Source organism: Ascaphus truei, chromosome 16 (assembly GCF_040206685.1).
Source record: "Ascaphus truei isolate aAscTru1 chromosome 16, aAscTru1.hap1, whole genome shotgun sequence".
Classification (NCBI taxonomy): Eukaryota; Metazoa; Chordata; class Amphibia; order Anura; family Ascaphidae; genus Ascaphus; species Ascaphus truei.
Window position 1 is genome coordinate 43,631,601 of NC_134498.1, and position 21,384 is coordinate 43,652,984.

The window sequence follows — 21,384 nt, forward strand, 5'->3', positions numbered from 1 at the left end:
AACAAAAAGGAAGGCGGGGAGAGGCGGGTATGGGGACATTTAAAGACAATAATACATATCATAATGAAGATATAGAAAGACAAAAAAAATCAAAACAAAGGGGGTTAGGTACATTTCAGGAGCAACTCCATGTAAACATACGTAATTGGAAGGTTGGTACAGTGCGTTGTCACGCTCACCCTCGTCCTGAACACAAGTCAGCAACAGTTTGATATGTTTTTCTTGGGTACATGGTTTGGAGAGCTATTTTTATTTAAACTATGGCTTTATTTGTGGGTCCTCTCCGGTGAGGTCTAGTAATATCTTTTATTAAAGGTTACATTGACGCCAGTTTTCTTTTGTTGGCAGGTGGTTCCCTACTTTGGCCTGTTGTTCAGCACTTTTGAATGTTGCAAGCGGTTCTGTCTCTACCGAAACGGTTACATTGTGTCTCCTCTGAGTTACCAGCTGAGCCCAGGAGTGGATCAAAGTCTCCGACCCCAAGAACTGCAGGAAGTGCGGAAATTTCTGAGAGCCAAAGACTTTGCCAGCAGAAAACCGGCATTGAAGAGCTGAGTGTGGAAGGGAAGGGACTTCATCGGAATAGATCTATATATTCATATATTTAATTTCTTTTTATGTGGGTATTCTCCAGGAAACAGGCTCTAGTGTTTGATTTTTGGGGTGAGAGGGTTTCCAGCACTTACAGTTTTTATATAAGTGAATGTTACTTTGTATAGTACGCTATAAATGGGTTTTATACTGTAAATTACATCTGGGTTTACATTTAATAGGTATAAGTACTTACAGCCCAAACCCGTACGGTCTCGGAGCTCTGCACCTGCTGCTCACATTTTGGTCCCAATTTGCAGTGATGCGGGTTTTACTGAGATACTTGAACCATTTCACAGGCCAATGAAGGAAGCCGCGAAGTGATGAACCTGCCCCTGTGTCCTGCTGCCAGGACACCAGCAAGGGTCAGAGCAGGTATTCAAGTGAAAATTCCCCACATTATTCACAGTATTTATTTTTTAGACCTAGCAAACCCACTTCTGTGTGTGTAAGTGCTACTGGGTTTGTGACCTGATGTTTACAGCAAAAGCCAAGAAAAATCTGTGCTTCATCCAATATGACAAATTATTTAGTACATTACTATGTATTTTATCTGTGTTCTTTCTTCATAAAAATAGATCATTTTGTTTGGCCAAAATATTTTAAGCTGCAACCACATCCCGGTAATCCCCATTGCAGTAGGTCCTACACTACCAATATTATACTGTTTTAGGCTTGTTATATAGTCCTCGCTGCTGCGTGTGTGGTCGGGCGCCCAGCATTGCACGTGCACGTGGTGTGCGCGTTTAGTTGTTAGGGTGCAAGTGGTGATGCGCGCGGTTAGGGGGCGTTACTCTGACGTCACAGCGTTAGGCCGCGCTGTGATTGGTTTGCGGCGTGGCAGCAGTGCGAAAATACAATTTTATTGTATTTTCCCTGGTCTGCGCGCCACCGCTCACGGCCCTGCGTGCGCGCGTCTCAAGCATATAAACGACTGGCTAACAGCCAATTATAATTGACGCTCCTGGTAGCGCACTATATTACACATCTTAGGCCTCGGCCATGGTTGTTGCTGGCGGGCGGAGGCGAGCTGAGGCTGAGGGAAAGCGGGTGCTTTCCCTGGCCTTAGACAGCGCGCCGTCCGGGGGCGTGTCGGCGGGCGGGCCAGTGACGTCACGGAGCTGGTTTGCCCTCATTGGGCGAACCGCTCACGTGACCGGCCCTGCGCTCCGGCAAGTGCGAAGATTTCAAATTTCCCTAAGACCTACGCTTCCGCGCGCTTGCGTAGGCGAGCCCCTGCTAAAGCCGCTCTCATTGCGGCTGTAGGGGCTCAGTGCCGAGCGGAAGCGCGCCGACGCCCGCAAGCACTATCCATGGACGCGGCCTTATGTATTTCTTCCGCTGCGCATGGAGACGAGGAAACAGAACACTGCAACCAACAGCGTGGGGTGCGTGACGTATATGCGCTGATTAAAGGGTTAAAATGTAAGAAGCGCTAAATGTGCGATGTATGAGCTACAGTGCAGTTATTTGGTACATTACTATATTACTATGCTCTTGGATGCAGTGTTTTGTTTTCTCTCTATGCAGTGGAAGAAATACATAAGATAGTACAGGCATACCCCGCATTAACGTACGCAATGGGACCGGAGCATGTATGTAAAGCGAAAATGTACTTAAAATTAAGCACTGCCTTTTTCCCACTTATCGGTGCATGTACTGTACTGCAATCGCCATATACGTGCATAAATGATGTGTTATTTACATGTGTAACAGGCTCTATAGTCTCCCCACTTGCGCACAGCTTCGGTACAGGTAGGGAGCCGGTATTGCTGTTCAGGACGTGCTGACAGGCGCATGCGTGAGCTGGCGTTTGCCTATTGAGCGATATGTACTTACTCGCAAGTGTACTTAAAGTGAGTGTCCTTAAACCGGGGTATGCCTGTATAGTAACAAGAGAGGGAGTAGGGGATGTGATACTTTTTATACGACCAACGAGTAGATGATATGTTACAAGCTTTCCAACCTCTCTGGGTCCTTCATCAGGTCTAACTCCTACCCTGAGAGGTTGGAAAGCTTGTAGCATACCAACTACTTGTTGGTCGTATAAAAAGTATCACATCCCCTTACTCCCTCTCCCTGCTCTGTTACTACCTGGCAGAAAGGACCAGCATGGCGACCCCCCCTTTCTTTGCTCCATAAGGCCGCACGTATAGTGCCCGCGACGGGCGACACAACGCCGCCCAAAAACAAATACATTGCCGCCGCGTGCGCTTCTAGTAAGCGCGACGGCGGCAATTCGACGGAGCGACGTCGCGCGGACTTTGGAAGCCAGGAATATTTTACAGCCCCATAAAAAAACAAATGCCCGGAAGCCCGCGCCGCCGCCGCAAAGCGAAATATAACTTTCGCTAGCGGCGACGGGTGACTTAACCCGTCGCCGGTCGCGGGCACTATATGCGCGGCCTAAGACAGTATAATATTGGTAGTGTAGGACCTACTGCAATGGGGATTACCGTGATATGGTTGTAGGCTTAAAATATTTTGGCCAAAGTGTTGCTCTAAATGATCCATATTTATGAAGAAAGAATATAGATAAAATACATAGTAATGTACTAAATAATAACACAAACCCAGTAGCGCTCCAAATGACACTGAGCTTGTTATGACTGTGTCTAAATCTAAATTGGAAACAATTTTGAGAAGTCTTATGACCCCTGCTCCTCCTTGTATGCTTGCCCATCCTACTTAAAGCTGCAGTTCAAGCAATATCCTACATGTGTTTTTTTAATAAATCAGTTTTGTCCTGAGAAAATACTTGCAGCATTTTTTTAAACAATTTTTAAAGACATTTTTAATGTATTCTAATGTAACAAGCATTTTTGTTTCTGTAGCAACCATTTACAAAGTCACATCCCCTTCCTCTTCTGAGACAGACTCTGGCACACCCCTTTTGCCCTCTCTCTAGCAGTGCACCAATTGTATCTAGTGACTGCCTGGTCACATGATCATCCCCACAGAACTTTGCATCTTGAGTACTCTTCTGCAGCACTGACAGTGATTTGGTAAACCCCCCGAGCCGACTCTTTGCCGATCGATTACAGGAGAACGGATCATTCAGCAACTTAGCTAATCACTTATCATTGTGTGGAGATTTTAAACGGCAGCTTGAACTGCTGCTTTAAGAGATCTCTTCCCTCAGGGGAGTGGTGGAGATGCATTTATTTTTGCTGCGGCAAGAATAGGAAATATATATGTATATGTATGGGTTTTTTTTTTTTGCTACATTATTAGACCTACTGAAATGGGGATTACCGTGATGTGGTTGTAGGCTCAAAATATTTGGGACAAAGTGTTGCACTAAATGATCCATATTTATGAGGAAAGAATATAGATAAAATACTGATTTTACTGAAATACTGAATTTACTGATCAGGATAGACATGGCACAAACTATGATGTTACTGATTTAAAAGTCCCACTTGATAAGTATATAAATATATGCAGTGTTCGACAAACCTATACATCTGCACGCCCCGGGCGAGTGGATTTAACATCGTGGCGAGCTCCTATTGGCCCAAGCAGCACACGTGTGGTACTAGGTGGCGAGTAGATTGTTTTGTTCGGCGAGTAGATTTTTTGGTGATGTGTCGACCACTGAATATATGTATGAATTAGTAATTTGCAAAGATGATGTTACCGGTGTGACTGTTTTAGCTTTATTTTATATGTCAACTATTTATATTTTAAGCAGGACGGCTTCATTTTAATCTGCTTAATCTTACTAAATTATATATATATATATATATATATATATATATATTACAGTATATATAATTTTTTACCCGCCGGCGGTTCAGCCAATGAGGACAAACCAGCAGCGTGAGGTCATGGCCACGCCCCCGCAAAACCCCCACTACGCCCCCTCCCGTCGCAAACTCTCCCTCTCTCCCAGGACCGCGATCTGCGGTGAAGCGCTGTGCACGTGCCGCCCCTTTCCCCCGCCGGGCGCGCGTGCACACAGCCACACGTGCATTGTACACTAGCTAGGGAGAGCCGATTATCAAAACGTAAAAACTGGGACATTGAAAATAATTTAATAAAACAAATGACCACTAAAAAAAAAAATATATATATATATATATATATATATATATATATATATATATATATATATATATATATATATATATATATATATATATATATATATATATATATACAGTGTTTGACAAACCTATACATCTGCACGCCCCGGGCGAGTGGATTTAACATCGTGGCGAGCTCCTATTGGCCCAAGCAGCACACGTGTGGTACTAGGTGGCGAGTAGATTTTTTTGTTCGGCGAGTAGAGTTTTTGGTGATTTGTCGACCACTGTGTGTGTATATATATATATATATATATATATATATATATATATAATGGTATTTGTCTAATAGCGTCCCCATTTATGCGGTATGATTCCGGTGTCAGCTCCTTGCGGCCTTGAGAAAGTCACTTTATCTCCCTGTGCCTCAGTCACCAAAATCATAGAGTGTAAGCTCCACGGGGCAGGGACCTGTGCCTGTAACAATTCCTATGTGCTGCGTACCGCGCGCTACACTGTCATTGTGACGCGCTTTGAGTCCCATTGGGAGGAAAGTGCTACATGAAATAAAGTTATTATTCCCTCCTTCCATTCTCGCTCCGTTCCTCTCATTCTCACTCCCCTCCATCACTTCACCCCATTTTCTCCCCTCCATTCTCTCTCCCCCCCCCCCATTCACTCCCCTCTATTATCTCCCTTCCCCCCATTCTCTCCCCCCCATTCTCTACCTTCCCCCCCATTCTCTCCCTACCTGTTACTGTTGAGAGGGGGGTCCGTCCTGTGCCCTCGGCAACAGACACCAGAAGTTCTGACTGATTTCTGGGTCGACCCCTACCCTTCCTCCATGTCGACGTTTCGGTGTCTGCGTAGACCTTTTCTCTAACACTAGCACAGTATCAGAGTGCTGCTAAATCTAGGGTTTATTTTCTGGTTTTGCGCTATTTTCTTTTAAGATGGTATATATATTTATATTTTATAAATAAGCCTTTCCAGGTGGCAATGACCACCGCTCCCGGGAGCGGGACTTGGCCGTGGAGATTTGTAAAGCTGCCGCAATCGAACTTCCTAAAATTTCATACAAACCTGCAAACCTTTATATTGGACTTTTTGTGCCAAAGGTTCAAGGGAGAGGGGCCCAATTGTCCAAAATTTGCATTTTCGCCTTTTTTTTATCGATTAGAGTGCTTTAATGATGCACTTGGGGGTGGGGTAATCCCTTTGAGTGCTTGTGGGACCTCGGGGCGGCACTCTTGCAAAGCACGGTCACAAGACCGCAGCGGCCCTTAACCCTCTTCTATATCCTTATCATTCAGATTGCGTCCTGTGCATGGGAACGCAGGACGCCATCTAAGCTGAAAGAAAAGCTTTCCTTGGGAATGACATAGCCACTACATTGTGCTGGAGTGTCAGACCCCTGGGGCAGAAGTGACCAACTCCTGTTCTCAAGGGCCACCAACAGGTCAGGTTTTCAGGATATCCTTGCTTCAGCACAGGTGGCTCTGTCGAAGATTGAGCCACCTGTACTGAAGCAGGGATATCCTAAAAAACTGACCTGCTGGTGGACCTTGAGGACTGACAGTGGCCACCCCATGCCCTACGACGCAACGACCACGTCTTGGGGCACGCACCGGGTTCAAGGTCGATGGAAATAGAAAGTAATAAAACGCGCAGTGCCAGTTTCTCCCCGTTTCCCACGTTAAGCGAACTGGTTGCAAACTTTCTGGACGAATTCAAGAGGTGTCCATTTTGCAAGATGCGCGCTTAAGGCGGGAAAAGTTTGCACCTCTCTACCCCGGCAACCCGGATACCAAAGAAAACAAAACACCTCAGATTTATGAAAAATAATATATACAAATACAATAGCTTTTTCACTGGGTTCTTGGTTTATACATTAGCAGCTGGATTATTATTATTAGTAGTTGTATAATGGTTTAGCAGCTTTGGTTACTACAAGTGTGGGCCCTCATAGCTCACTGCAGCAACCCCAGCAGCTTGGTTGCTTAGCAACACATTCCCCATCCACGTCACTCAACAAACCAGACCTCTCCTGTTCCGACCACCCCCCTTCCCGCCCTCCATCCATCCTGCGCGCGCACACCTGGCAGACATTCCATCTCCGCATTCTACCCCCCGCCTCAGCCTATCAGCGGCGGCGGAAGAGGCCGCGTGCGTAGGGCAGGCCACGCCCCCCAGCCCGGCGCTGCTATAAAAAGCGGCCATTTCGTCGGCGCTCTCCCCAGCCTTCGTTGCTCCGTGCCGCATCTGCATCTAACCAGCCGCCCGCCGCCTCCTTCCAACAAACCAACCATGAGTGAAGGCGTTATCTCCTTTGCCAAGGACTTCTTGGCCGGCGGTGTGGCCGCTGCTATTTCTAAGACCGCTGTGGCACCGATTGAAAGAGTCAAGCTTCTCCTGCAGGTGAGAGGAGGGGGAGGACGTGATGGGTGGGGGTCTCTTGCGGGGGGGGGCTCTTCCAGGGGTGGTGGGGGTCTCTTGGAGGCCCCCTTCCGGGGATAGTGGGGGGAAGGTCTCTGGCCCCCCTTCTAGGTGGTACTGGGGTGTATGATGGGTGGGGGTCTCTCGGGCTCCCCTTCCAGGGGTACTGGGGGGGTATGATGGGTGCGTGCCTCTTGTGCCCCCCTTTCAGGGTTACTGGGGAGGATATGATGGGTGGGGGTCTCTTGGGACCCCCTTCCAGGGGTAGTGGGTGGGGGAGGGGGGCTTCTGGCACTGGCACTGGAATGAGTAATTCAGCGTGTGATGGGTTAATGTGCCTGCAACGTCAGCATATTGTGGGCCCATCCGGCGCTAGGAAGGGGTTAATGTGCCGGTTAGCGCCGTGCTAATCCGCTCAGCCTGGTTATGGGGAAGGTTATTCTGCGCCGAAGTTGAGGAAATCCGTGTGATTACGCGGCGCCCCCTTCTGCCAGTGCCCGCGCTAATGTGTAATGTGACCCGCCGGTGTTTGCGTCGCGTTGCGTGCACCCTGCTGCTAATGTGCGGGGATGCATCTCTTGCTAGCGCCTCCTCCCCTGCGATGCGCGGCCCTGCTAATCCCCGCTGCCCTTGGCTCCTTTCCGTGCAAATGCAGATTGGGGTCAGCAGCAGGACAGGGAGGATGTGATCTGTCTCTATACACCAGAGGGATTACCCGGGGAGAATCCGGGGGGGGGGGTCCCAATTTCCCAAGGTCGCTGCAAGGAGACGGCCCTGTGCAACCTTGGTGCAAAGGCATCGCAGAAGTAATCGGCCCATCATGCTGCACCCAATCCAGGGTGCCCTATCTTTTTATCTGTGCATGCTTCGGATGCTGCACCCCCGGGATGTGAGGACAGTATGGATACAGTGTCCTTTGTTCCTTTAAACCCGCGCCACTTTAGGCCTACCCCTCTCCCTCCCTCTGCTGCTCTGCGGCTCTGATCTCTTGTCCTTAGAGTTGCAGATGTGTAATAATTTCCCTGGATTCTCCCCTCCTTTTTTTATTTTACATGCTGCAATAACCACGTGTTCCCCCCGGCCGGCCCGGCACAATGAATGAAGGAGCACCACCATTTTTGGGCAGCTCGGTAATGGGCTGGGCCTGCAGCAGGAAACTGCACCCGGAAACTTCTGGCCTCTTGTATACCGCGCTAATGCGGTGTCACTGATTTCATGTGCCCCAACTACTGTACACACTTTCTCATAATCATATATTATCAGGGCCTTCTGTCCCTCCCCCAGCTTTAATTCCATTATTTGGCCAGCCCCTCTGGGAGTGGGGGAGGGAGGTGGATCCTGGAACAGGGTTATGCAACAGTTTCGGCTGCTCCCTTTTTTTTCCCTCTACTTCCTGAAAGGTTTTTTTTATACTAATATTTTTTTTTTTTTGTACTAATGTTGATGAATCCTTTCCCGTTTTAGAGACATGTATGAGTACAGTTTCTAGCCTTTTTAGTAGCTGCTTTTTAAAAAAATACTTTTTGGCCAGTTGTTAAAACAGGAAGTGCGGTGTCTTTTTAGAGGTGAACGTGATTAATTAATCACCAGTGTTGAAATGCACATAGAGCAGCGGTGCTTAACTCCAGTTCTCAAGACCCCGCCATAAGGTCAGATTTTAAGAATACCCCAGGTGGCTCAGTTGACGACTGAGCCGACTGTGCTGAAGCAGGGATGTTCTGAAACCTGACCTTTTTGGTGGGGTCTTGAGAACTGGAGTTAAGCATGGCTGCTCTACTGGCATTATACATGCTTACCCAGTGTAACTGTTCTATAAAATCAATTTCTCATGTATTTACTCCTTCCCTAATCTTGTTTTCTAGGTCCAACATGCAAGCAAGCAGATCACAGTCGATAAGCAGTACAAGGGCATCATGGACTGTATTGTCCGTATACCCAAAGAACAAGGCTTCATATCCTTCTGGCGTGGAAACCTCGCTAACGTGATCCGGTATTTCCCAACCCAAGCCCTCAACTTTGCATTCAAAGACAAGTACAAGAAGATCTTCCTGGACAACGTCGACAAGAGGACCCAGTTCTGGCGTTACTTTGCCGGTAACCTGGCATCTGGTGGTGCTGCTGGGGCCACCTCCCTCTGCTTTGTCTACCCTCTCGACTTTGCCCGTACCCGTTTGGCAGCTGATGTGGGCAAGGCTGGTGCTGGACGAGAGTTCAAGGGCCTTGCCGATTGCTTGGTCAAGATCTCTAAATCCGATGGGATCAAAGGCCTTTATCAAGGCTTCAACGTATCTGTTCAGGGCATCATCATCTACAGAGCTGCTTATTTCGGCATCTATGACACAGCTAAAGGTAAGGACGTGCTCTGTGTGCTCAGTTGCTACTGACCTGTGATACATTGCTGTGCAAACCCAGCAGTTTAAAGGTTGTTGCACTAGATGCTCCAGATTTGGTGTTCTAAACCTGCTAACATTGCATTTCCTTTCTCTCCCCCAGGCATGCTTCCAGACCCCAAGAACACACACATTATTGTCAGCTGGATGATTGCTCAGACAGTAACAGCCGTTGCTGGCTTTACCTCCTATCCATTTGACACTGTCCGTCGTCGTATGATGATGCAGTCCGGAAGGAAAGGAGGTGAGCTTGAAATCGGGGAAACTTTGTATTGGGCGAGTTAAAGTAATGTGCCTGTTCCAGTCTGCTCTGTATCGGGGCCTGTAGATATCCTTAATGGTATAATTCAGAGCTTACAGCCGTAGAAGGACGAGCACTATTGTGCTTAGTCTGCCCTGCACCCGGTAAACCTTGACATGGCTGTGTCAGATGTTAAACACATGTGCAAGAACATTTTGAATGACTGTCGTAATCTAAAACGGTCTACTTTTTAGTATCTTTGACACACTGCTCCATAGGTCCAGAGTACAGCTATATATGTTCCAACTAATGTAAACACCATCTTCTCTTCTCCCGTGCAGCTGATATCATGTACAGTGGAACAATCGACTGCTGGAAGAAGATTGCTCGCGATGAGGGCTCTAAGGCTTTCTTCAAGGGCGCATGGTCCAACGTGATCAGGGGCATGGGTGGTGCTTTCGTGCTAGTGTTGTACGATGAGATGAAGAAGTACATCTGAACATGTCCTAGTTCCGACACCTCCGTGATCTGGCATGCTGTACTATGTAATATACCCTGAACGTTCATGGACAGTTTTTCGTCAAACCCACCTCTTTTATTTATAAAATGCAACTGGTAACAGTGTACTGGTTGAAAATTGGGGAAACAATCATTTTGCATCTTGACCAGCTTTATACATTAACATAAACCATTCCCTTTTATCCCCATTGCTGTAAGAGGGGCCTGCAGTGAGTCTCTTTGCAGTGTAGTGTAGGCTTCTCTGGCTGCAATGGGGGCCACGCAATGGGACTCAACGCTCTTTATTTTTTATTTCAGTCACTCATGTTTTTACATAACCTAGGTTTGAGGAAATAAAAAATATGGATCCAATGCCGTCGTGCTTGATTATTCATGTTGTGTGAACAGTTTTCTACTGAAATAAAGGTCCGGTCACCACCGCAGCTGTAAAAAGTGAACAATTCCCCAATCCTTCACTATGAAAAGACCCCAGGCACAAGCTGTGCCGAACGTTTAAAAAAAATACAACCTTGGGTTAAATGGCATTAGCAAGAATATTTGCGATGTACTTGACACATTGCTCACCAGTTTATTCATGAAATTGATCAGGATACTACCACAACGAAACGTCCCTCAGTCATTAGGGATTTGTGCCATAGTGACCCAATCGGCACTTGCAGTATCTTGAATAACACACGTTCAAGTGATTTCTAGCCCCCAAAAAAGTCTCAGATTCACAAAAAGGTGCTCCGCTTTCACACCTGTATTCACCTGCATGTTAGGTGAAGCGTGGCACCCTTTTGTTGGTCAGGGCTTAAGTGAGGTTCATGCCTGTGTTCCTTGGCAGGTTCTGGGTTTTTAAGGAGGAAAGTTAAAATGCAGAAGATCCTGATATGCTCGTCAGTGAAGCTTAACAATTTTCTCTACAACCTCCCTACCATTTTAATTCTGGTACAGATATGAATTCAGTCTAAGTGCAGATTTCAGACATGCGATGTGTTTATCGAAGACTCCTTGGTGGAAATGATCTGAACATTCTTGTTGGGTTGGTAGACGAATGGGGTCTCTGTAGTACAGGGGTGGCCAACAGGTCTTTGCAGCAGAGTTTTGAGGTCCCCTAAAATGTTTCAACAGACTAGCAAAAACTCTAAAACGCCTGCAACATGAAGAGAAACGTATCCCAATGTTGGCAAGTGACAAATCTCCAGGTTATCGCTGGGATTATGAAACCTGGGTTCTGGACAGAAATGTACTCTCCTGAAAGGAAGAAAACCCAATGCTGAAAATGAATAGATGGGCTATAGTGTAGGGTAAAAGTCATACCTTCCTTGAAAGTGTGACCCATGCTTTTTAAATGACTGCAACAACCTATCAAATGTTAGAAATAATGTATTCGGTGCAGGGGTGCTCAACTCCAGTCCACAAGCGCCCCCCTATCAGGTTTACAGGATATCACTGCTACAACAAACGTGGCTCAATCAGTCCCTGCTTCAGCACAGGGTGCTCCATCTTTTGACATGGGGTGGCCAACTCTAGGCCTCAAGGGCCACCAACAGGTCAGTTTTTCAGGATCTCTGCTTCAGCACAGGTGGCTGTCTTTTACAGCCTCTGAGCTACCTTTGCTGAAGCTGGGATATCCTGAAAACCTGACCTGTTTGTTGGGGGTGGGTTTGATGACGAGTTGAGTGTGTGCCCCTGTTCTAGGGACTAGTATTGAAGAAAGAATTGAGCCTGGGCTTACAGTACTGAGACAGCTGTATTTGTAGCTACAGCTAACAAGTGTGAAACGGAAGTTGGGCATAAAAATAATTTATCACACAGCGAGTTGATAGCTGGGATAGTGTTAGAAACCAGAGATGGCCAAAGTGCCTGCTAACAAGCAGCTGAACTCATAGCTTTGCTTCCACACGCTGGACAAATCTTTGTGGTGGCCGGGGCATGTTAAATATGACTGCAGTGACAAATACCCGACATGCCTGAGCTTAGTAGCTGTTAATAACCGTTCCAGCATAGATAAACTAATCGCCCTTGTTCAAACAAAGTGGAAATAAAAAAAAATTATATACTTGATTTATTAATTGAGTGCAATTCAGCTAAAAGAGAAACCAATTGCAAGCTTCTATTTCTTACGACCTCTAGGATAATAACTTATTATATTTGTAGTTTAAAGGCTAAGAAACACCAAATAATCTGCTTTTGTTAGTATAATTGTTCCAATGAAGCAGTGAGCTCAAACATAAGGGGTTGTGTTAAAAAGCAATTTTTTTTCATATTTCAAATGTTACAATATTGGATGCAGCCTCCATATTATTATCGTTTATTTATAAAGTGCCAACGTGTTCCGCAGCATGGTACAATGGGAGGGTACACAGATTTGATAATTGCATCAACAAGTCACATACACAAAGGACAAACAGACTGAGGGCCTTGATCCCGAGAGCTTACAATGCATACAATGGTGGGAATTCTCACTGGCTTAAGAAATACAAACTCACCAAAAAAGTTTTTTTTTAGAAAGAAAACGGGAGACTAGTGTCTGATTTCACAATGTAGTGATCGGGGTGAGAAGAAAGCTCGGCGAGCAAAAAGTGGGCCTCAATTGAGCGCCTGTGTGATATGCAGAAGGACATTTTGTATCACTGGCGGTTGTCTGCTGACCGTAAGATTCCCCTCTACGCACTGCCAGGCCTGCACCCAGCAGTCATACTATTATATGAGTCATGACCTCTACAGCGCAGCCAGTCCCCACAAGGGTTGTTGGGCTGCTTTCTATTGGTTAAGACGGTACCAGCCCACGGAGAAACACCCAGTCTTATTTAACGCCGTCACTGCTGCAGGAAACCCACAAGCTGCTGCATGCAATTTACTGCAGGCTGCTGCTGGGTGGGGAAGTCGGATAAATACAATGAAAAAGTGAAATGCACGATCGGGATTTTTTTCATTGTGCATTTCAAGTGAAATATGGAAATGAAATTAATGTTACCCAATCCCCTTTTTCGTAGCCCATTATTTTTTTTGATCAAGAGGTCTTGCATTGCAAGCTCCATCTGGTGGGAATCTGATTTGAATTTTTATTTGTGTGTATATTATCCAAGAATAGCTATACAACTGCGCACGTGGTTGCCGCTACTTAAAAGCATTCATTTCATATGCTCTATATCCTACTAAGGTTCATTATAGGTCAAAAGACATAAAGGCTAGTGCTGCATCTAACTTGCACACACCATCCCTGCAAGCTCTAAGCCAGTGTTTTTCAACCTGGGTTTCCCTGGGCATCCCTAAAGGGTTCCCTGTCATTTTCAGGTCGTTTGAAAATTGTATCAAATACAGAAGAATTTAAAATGCATCCGATCACAGAGTTGCTATTTGAGGTGGTTGGGGGTTCGTCAGAATCTCACTTGGGGTGCCTTAACCCAAAAAAGTTTGGAAACCACTGCGTCCAAGCAAGAGCTTGCAGCGATTGTGTGTGTTTGTAAATGGTCAACTAGTCACAGTTGTTTGGCGGTTAGTGACCCCTCCACCCTGGGTTTACACTCACTCCTCTCCACGTTTTAAGTAGCAGGTTTCATGCACCTGTGCAGGACTGGTCTATTGAGACTTTTCTCCCTATACTGCAGAGGTAAATGAGAATACTCACAGGTATTAGGACCTGCATAGTGTTCGTGCCTTGACATCGCTGCAGGTTTATAACGCTTTGCCCAAAGAATGTAACTAAATGACCCTTATTTATCTTTATATTTTTTTGTCATATTGGATGTAGCATTGGGTATTTTTGTCTTGTGTTGTCTACATCTAACTTAACATATTATATAGTTATATACTTATCTGTATATCTTCTCATAAGAAAGGGTTGTTTAGTCCAATTCTTTGGCCAAAGTATTTTAAGCTTACAGGGGCTGTGCGCGTTTGTAAGTTTCATTATAGTAACAAAATATAGCAAATAAATTAGGCTGTACTCTGAATTTATATTAACTGGAAAAGTATAGAAAAAATACACATCAGAGGTCTGTTTTGCATATTTACACGGCATTTACTCTTCCAAAAATATTTAGTCACTCGACAACATTAAAACAGAACCGTAGAGCAGGTGTGTGCAACTCCAGACCCCCCAACAGGTCAAGTTTTAAGGATATCCCTGCTTCAGCACAAGTGGCTCAGTCTAAAGAGGCAGTGTGATCTCTGTTTATATGTTTCAGCTCCTAACCTCAATCCAGGACCCAGACTAGGCAGGTCATGCATGCGGTTGAATGCCAGGGCTTTGCTGGTGCGGTGTACCCTCACATTGCCAGGGCAGTCCCCTTTGGCGAAGGTGAAGTCGTTGGTACACATATATTATTCACACAGCAAGCTGAGGCGTGTCGCAGTATGAAAAAAATGCTCAGGACAAATCCAGGGGGCGAAAAATCAAGGTGTGACCTTAACTTTCTTGTCTCGTGCAGTGAAAGCAACCTGTCTTTCTCCAATAACCCAGCTTCTCCATTTATTGATAGCTTTACAATGAATGTGACTGTCACACGTTGCAGCTTCTCTTGCTGAAGCCGGATTGAAGGTGCCAGGTTTGCAGCCTGTGGCAGGTTGAAACCAGATAACAAATGTGCATGGTTTGTCCTTCAGGAAAGAACATGCTTAAAAGAGACATTCCTGAGTCTCTACCACTGCTTTAACCAGAGTGTCAGCCTCTCCTTTACCTGGACACGGTCACTTCGTGCAGGGGTGCTCAATCTCCCCCCCCCCCCCAACAGGTCAGGCTTTTAGGATATCCCAATTTAGCACAGGTGGCTCAGTCGAAGATTGAGTCTGATTGAGCCACTTGACCTGAAGCAGGGACTGGTTGAGCCACCTGTGCTGAAGCAGGGACTGATTGAGCCATCTGTGCTGCAGCTGAGATATCTTTGCAGCAGTGTGTGTGGCCAGCGTGAGTGAGCGGTTCGCCCAATGAGGACAAACCAGCTCCGTGATGTCATGGCCGCGCCCCCCCGATATGCCCCCCCCCCCGCGCGTGCGCACCTAGCCGGCCACATATCTCCCGGCCGAGCAGGAAGCGTGACGTCACCGAACACAAGCGCCAGAGCGCTCGCTCCCTGCCTGGCCGCAACCAAAGGTTGCGTCCACGCTTAGAGCGACTGCGCGATCAAACACATTGAGTCTATGGAAACATCGATAAAGCGCACGCACGTGAGCAACGGCGCGGCTGTTTTTTCGCGAGATAATTTTTTTAAACTTTGTCTCACGACGGCCGGGTAACGTGAGTGGTTCGGCCCAACGAGGGCGAACCAGCTCGTGACGTTATTGGCCGCGCACCCTTTCCCCCCCCCCATCGCGAGGATCTGTAGTCCACAAATCGCTCGACTGACAGGGCGCGACCCATTTGCTCCGTCGCGCGCACGCGTCCCTACACCAGGACTCAGCCTAACATGGGACCCTATAACCTTGTGCCTGCCGTATCACACAGCTTTCTCAGCACAGCCTGGGTTAAAGAAGTGCAGAGTCAGCAACCCTACTCACAGACAGCTGTTTCAACCTTTTGGTTCTCATCAGTACGGTTGGTTGGAAGCTGGCACTTCTTCACAAAGGCGCCAATACTTCTCTAGAACTACACAAAGTCTGACTATTATCAAATAAAACTGGGAAGTCTGCCTACTACACCGTGAGGTTCGGTTAATATGTAGCTAAGTATTGGACACAATGTTTCACCTCGTCGCCTTGGTATAACACGGCGTGGAGGTAGCGCAGGCGTGGTGCAGAAAGTCCCTTAATACAAACCTTAGCACATGTTTTGCTATCCAGTGCTGGCTCCGATCACCGTCCCTACACTCCAGCTGTAAGAAGGCGGCTCTATATTTAAACCGGTTTCAAACAATAACCGAAGTGCCATTTGTAAAACTCCTTTGCGGGAATGTAGGTCACGTTTTGCTCCCCCCTGCCAAGGACACCGGTATTATTGACACATCAGCAATAGGGACTGTGCCAGTTACCTGACACGTACTGTAACCTTTGTCCATTCCGTTGCTATGCTTCAGCTGAAACGTCATGTATATACCATCGAGTGAGTGACAATTTCCTAATATTCTAGGTAAATATATTATCACAGCTATTCTAGATGAATCAGGTGTTTCATGTGAAAAAGTTCATTGTGGAGGAATTGTAGCTCTAGTCGGATTTAACAACCTTCATTGCAGGCCATTGTGGTAATAAAAATACAGAGGGAGTTTATTCAGTAATAAGTCATTTAAGTCTCCCTGTTGCAGGATGTACCGTGAGATTTCTCAAGGAAATGCAATATCATTATTCCCAGTGGGATTATTTTCTTTGGTAAATCGGATACTGTTTCTGCTCTAGTTTTGCAAACAGGCGACTGAGCAATACCCCACCTAAAATATATCTGTTTCCCCCAAAATAAAACAAATTAGGAGAAACACTGGGCACGTTAATGTTTTGGTCAGCAATTTACCCAATGTTACACAAAACCCATAATCTTCCAATTCAAAAAGCCATAATCCTTTTATTCAACAATCCATAATTTCCCAATTCAAAAATCCATAATCTCCTGATTCATAAATCCATAATGTCCTGATTCAAAAACCAATAATGTCCCGATTTAAAAACCCATAATCTCCCAATTCAAAAACCCATAAAATCCCCATTTAAAAATCCATAATCCCTGGATTCAAAAACCCATAATGTCCCGATTCAAAAATCCATAATGTCCCGATTCAAAAATCCATAATGTCCCGATTCAAAAATCCATAAAATCCCGATTCAAAAATCCATAATCTCCCCATTCAAAAATCCACAATCTCCCCATTCAAAAATCCATAATCTCCCCATTCAAAAATCCATAATCTCCCCATTCAAAAATCTATAATCTCCCCATTCAAAAATCTATAATCTCCCCATTCAAAAATCCATAAACTCCCCATTCAAAAATCCATACTGGGCAGCTTCCCCTTTTTACACTTATTTGTCAAAGTTGCTGCACAATTAAAAAAGAACTGCCAACGCCTTTGGAATAGTGAACCTTGGGAAAAACAATACTTCACAATTGCAGATAATATGAATATGATTTGACAGCAGCAGCAGCAGCAGCAGCAGCAGCAGCAGCAGCAGCAGCAGCAGCAGCTAATGTGCATAGTGAATACAATCTATACCATAGTTGTAAATAATGTGCAGACACTTTATTGGACTTTGTGCCAGTGTTTATTATTATGTCATTTAAGTCAATTATTATTATATTGTTTTGATTGCCCTATAGCAGGGGGTGCTCAACTGCAGTCCTCAAGCCCCCCCCCCCCCCCCTCCAACAGGTCAGGTTTTCAGGATATTCCAGCATCAACGATTGAGCCTCTGATTGAGCCACCTATGCTGAAGCCAAGACTGATTGAGCCACCTGTGCTGAAGCAGGGACCGATTAAGCCACCTGTGCTGAAGCAGGGACTGATTGAGCCACCTGTGCTGAAGCTGGGATATCCTGAAAACCTGACTTGTTTTTTTTTGGGGGGGGGGGTGGCTTGAGGAGCTAAGTTGAGCACCCCTGCCCTGTTGCATATTGTAGCAGTGTGAACACCTCTCATTTGGTATTGATTCTTTATTAATGCCATATCTGTGTTGTTTTGTAATAATTAGCAGGTTCCCCAAGAGTAAGGGTTACAAATATATCATACCCTCTTTCAAGGTCAATGTATTTCGAACCTCACAGTCGCCTTATACACACCTTGTACAGAGACACCTCAGCAGCTCAGGTTTCTGCACAACCTGAGCGCTGAGTGAATCAGCGAGCTGGGCTCTTCCAATCTCTCCTGTACAATGTTGACCACCTTTGGCCAGCATTCAAATGTGAGCACAGCAAGGTCATTCCCAGGCTCTCTTGAAGCAGCCCTCCTCCAGCCTGCAGGCACGATAACACGGAAACACACACAGCACAGCAGGCAGACGAGGAGAAGAGGCTCAGGTTCCCGACTATAGAAAAATGAAAAAGGCTTTATTCAAACACAAACGTGTTTAAAGCTGCAGTCCAATCTGCTGCTTCTCTACTACCCCTTTAATATGTGCATTAATACAAGCCACACAATGATAAGTAATTAGCTTAATTGCTGATTGTTCTCCTGTGATTGATCGGCGAAGATTCGGCTCGGGGGGTTCACAAAATGGCTGTCAGTGCAGCAGAAAAAGGACCAAAGATGCAAAGTTCTGTGGGGAAGATCATGTGACCAGGCAGTCACTAGATAAAATTGGTGCACTGCTAGAGAGAGGGTAGGGCTGAAAAAGGGGTGTGTCAGAGCCTGTTTCAGAAGAGGAAGGGGATGTGACTTTGTAAATGGTTGCTGTAGAAACAAAAAAATGTCTGTTACATTATAACACATTAAAAATATAATTCAGAGTTATTTAAAAAAAATGCTACAAGTATTTTCTCATAGTACACAATTTATTTATTTAAAAACAAACAAACATGTAAGATGTCGCTTGAACTGCAGCTTTAAAAACAGAAAACGTCCATCACTGGACCCCCCACGTATTTCATGGGGCGCTTTCTCAGGGGGTGTGGAAAGTAGGTCTGGCATTGCGTTGATATAGCGCCCACCTATGATGTCACAATTCATTCATTAATACAACACAAGATGTGTGTGTTAGAAAGCGTGTCCATTGTAATCATAGCTCTCGTTTATTACATGATTATAAATTTGAATTAGCTACATGTTACGCATATGTGTATATATAATACATTGTTTAATATAAAAATTTCTGAATGCTTATAATATGTATAACAAATCTTAACCATTTCATTGCTGGAGGAGAAGCCTGTGTATGAATAAAGTAGCCAATTGCTCAATCGAAGCTTGATACTGAAAAGCAAGGGTCAGGCCATTTTGGCTACTTAAGAAGAAACGTATTTAAGATTAGTGTAATAAAGGATTTATCCCCGTATAGTGAAAGGCCTGGCTGGTATATTTTCCAATTATTTTCCATGGAAGTATACATTTGTAAATCCCTATGGATTCATCTCTTGATTTGTCTTAATATACGATTTGACACAATAAAAGAATATCGACGCATGCAAGATATGTGAATTCTATCATCACCAATCATGAGACAAGCACAGCAATGAGGAGGCAAGGTGCACTGAACAAGCAATGAATATATATCCCCTGACGAAGTGACAACGGGTCACGAAACGCGTAGGGAGGAGGAGCTTAGTGATTTGGAACGTCTGAGCACCCGTAGTTCCTGACGCGAGGAGAGTTCCGGTTTCCAGTTTCCGGTTTGCGGCATCGCTGACGTCACTCGAGGTTCCGGTATCGAGTGTAGCGTGCGGCGATTCTCTCCTCGGCAGTCTATAGGAGCAGTGCAGGTTGCGGACGGCAGTTTGTGCTGTATTTGATACCCTGTATTTATGTAAGTGTGATTTTAACATTTTTTCTTGAGCTATTAAATCCTGTACGATATCACACTAGTATTGTTTAATTTCCACCCCTCCCCCCCCCCTCCCACTCTTGAACCTGTGGGAGTGTTGGAGTGAAAAATCGACACTGAGTGAGGGAGATTCCAGCAGACCAGACCACGTGGGATCCGTGAGATGATCTGAAGGAAAGGGACGGATGTCACAGATTCTCTCAACTGAATGTTGCTAGCCCATATCCTGTAAGTAGGATTCTAGGATTTTAGATAGGGAGACAATTGAAGAAACACACTACGCAATTGGTGTGCCCTGTTGTCTTTTCTGTTATTTCAGAAATAGCTGAACATCATTCATAAGGACTACAACTCCCCTGTCTGAAATATCACTATCAAGACCATCAACCTGCCTAAGGAAGCCTATACTAGAGACTGCCTTGTTGGTTCACGGTATTTTTGGACTTTATTCACAGCGCCAGGAACGATTAATTTGTGTATTAGTATTGTTTGTACAGATTTGGAATAATCTGCTGTTTTTTTGTTCCTTAGGCTGCTTTTTATTTATATTTATATCACATTATTGTCAATCACATTTTTTGATATAACCACCTTCACTTTAATTAGTGTGTAGGCCAGCGCTTTTTAGAGGGCTTATATTGATTTGTTTGTTTGACAGTACAATGTATATTTTGGTGACATAAGTGATGTGAAAATCGTGTGTGAGGCGGCGGGTGGGTGTTCAGTACGGGTGGCGCGTGGGTAGTGAGTGCTGGCTGTGGGTCGGGGTCCTGCTAGGGTGTGAGGCGGCGGGTGTGTGGCGAGTGCGGGTGACAGCTGGTCAGTGATATTGTTGCGTAGGGGCAGGATGCGGCAGGTGTGTGTCGAGTGTGTGGGGTGGGTGAGAGGCGGCGGGTGTGTGTCGAGTGTGGCAGGTCTGTTTAGTGCGTGCGGCGGCTGTGTGGCGCAGGGGTGTGAGCGGTGGGCGGGTGAAAGGCAGAAGTGCGGGTGGGAGAAAGGCAGAGGCGGGAGGGCGGACGAAAAGCGTTGAAGGAGGGGAGGGGAGGTCGGAGGGGTGGTGGAGGGTGGTGAGGGGAGGTGAAGGGGGGCGGAGGGGAGGTGAGGATGGGTGGTGGGGGATGGTGAGGGGAGGTGAAGGGGGGGCGGAGGGGAGGTGAAGGGGGGGTGACGGGAGGTGGAGGGGGTTGCCGGGAGGTGAAGGGAGGGGGGGGGGGGTGACAGGAGGTGAAGGGAGGGGGGGTGACAGGAGGGGGGTGACAGGAGGCGAAGGGGGGGGGTGGTGACAGGAGGTGAAGGGAGGAAGGGAAGGGGGAGGTGGAGGAGAGGAAGGGGGAAGAGGGAGGTGGGGGAGGAGGGGAAGGGGGGAGGTGGGGAAAGGGTGAAGGGGGTAAAGGTGGGGGAGGGGAAAAGGGGGGAAAGGTGGGGGAGGAGGGAAAGGGGGAAAGAGGGGTGGAGTGGGGAAGGGGGTGGAGGGGGGGAAGGGGGTGGAGGGGGGGAAGAGGGGAGAGGGGGGATGGGGAAAGGTGGATGTGGAGGAGGGGAAGTGAGGAGGGTAAGGGGGGAGGAGAGGAGAGTAAGAGGGGAGGTGAGGAGGGGAAGGGGGGAGGTGGAGGAGGGGAAGGGGGGGGCGGAGGTGGAGGGGAAGGGGGGAGATGGAGGAGGGGAAGGGGGGAGATGGAGGAGGGGAAGTGGTGGGAAGAGGGGGGAGGTGGTGGGAAGGGGGGAAGAGGGGGGAGGTGGTGGGAAGGGGGGAAGAGGGGGGAGGTGGTGGGAAGGGGGGAAGAGGGGGGAG

At 46.5% G+C, this 21,384-nt stretch overlaps 2 protein-coding genes across 2 annotated transcripts in view; both read left to right on the plus strand.

Annotated features, from left to right (window-relative positions):
* Positions 1–4,640, plus strand: part of SLC25A43 (solute carrier family 25 member 43) — a 33,550-nt gene extending 28,910 nt beyond the window's left edge. Inside the window, exon 5 of the mRNA XM_075573352.1 lies at positions 349–4,640. Coding sequence (XP_075429467.1) covers positions 349–555 — 207 coding nt within the window. The 3' untranslated portion in view covers positions 556–4,640. The remainder of the gene's footprint in view (positions 1–348) is intronic.
* Positions 4,641–6,837: 2,197 nt separating this feature from the next.
* On the plus strand, positions 6,838–10,556 carry SLC25A5 (solute carrier family 25 member 5). Its single transcript, XM_075573357.1, has 4 exons — positions 6,838–7,037; positions 8,918–9,404; positions 9,549–9,689; positions 10,028–10,556. Exons 1-4 carry the CDS (start codon positions 6,927–6,929, stop codon positions 10,183–10,185), a joined length of 897 nt encoding a protein of 298 aa, XP_075429472.1. The 5' UTR covers positions 6,838–6,926; the 3' UTR covers positions 10,186–10,556.
* The last annotated feature ends 10,828 nt before the right edge of the window (positions 10,557–21,384 follow it).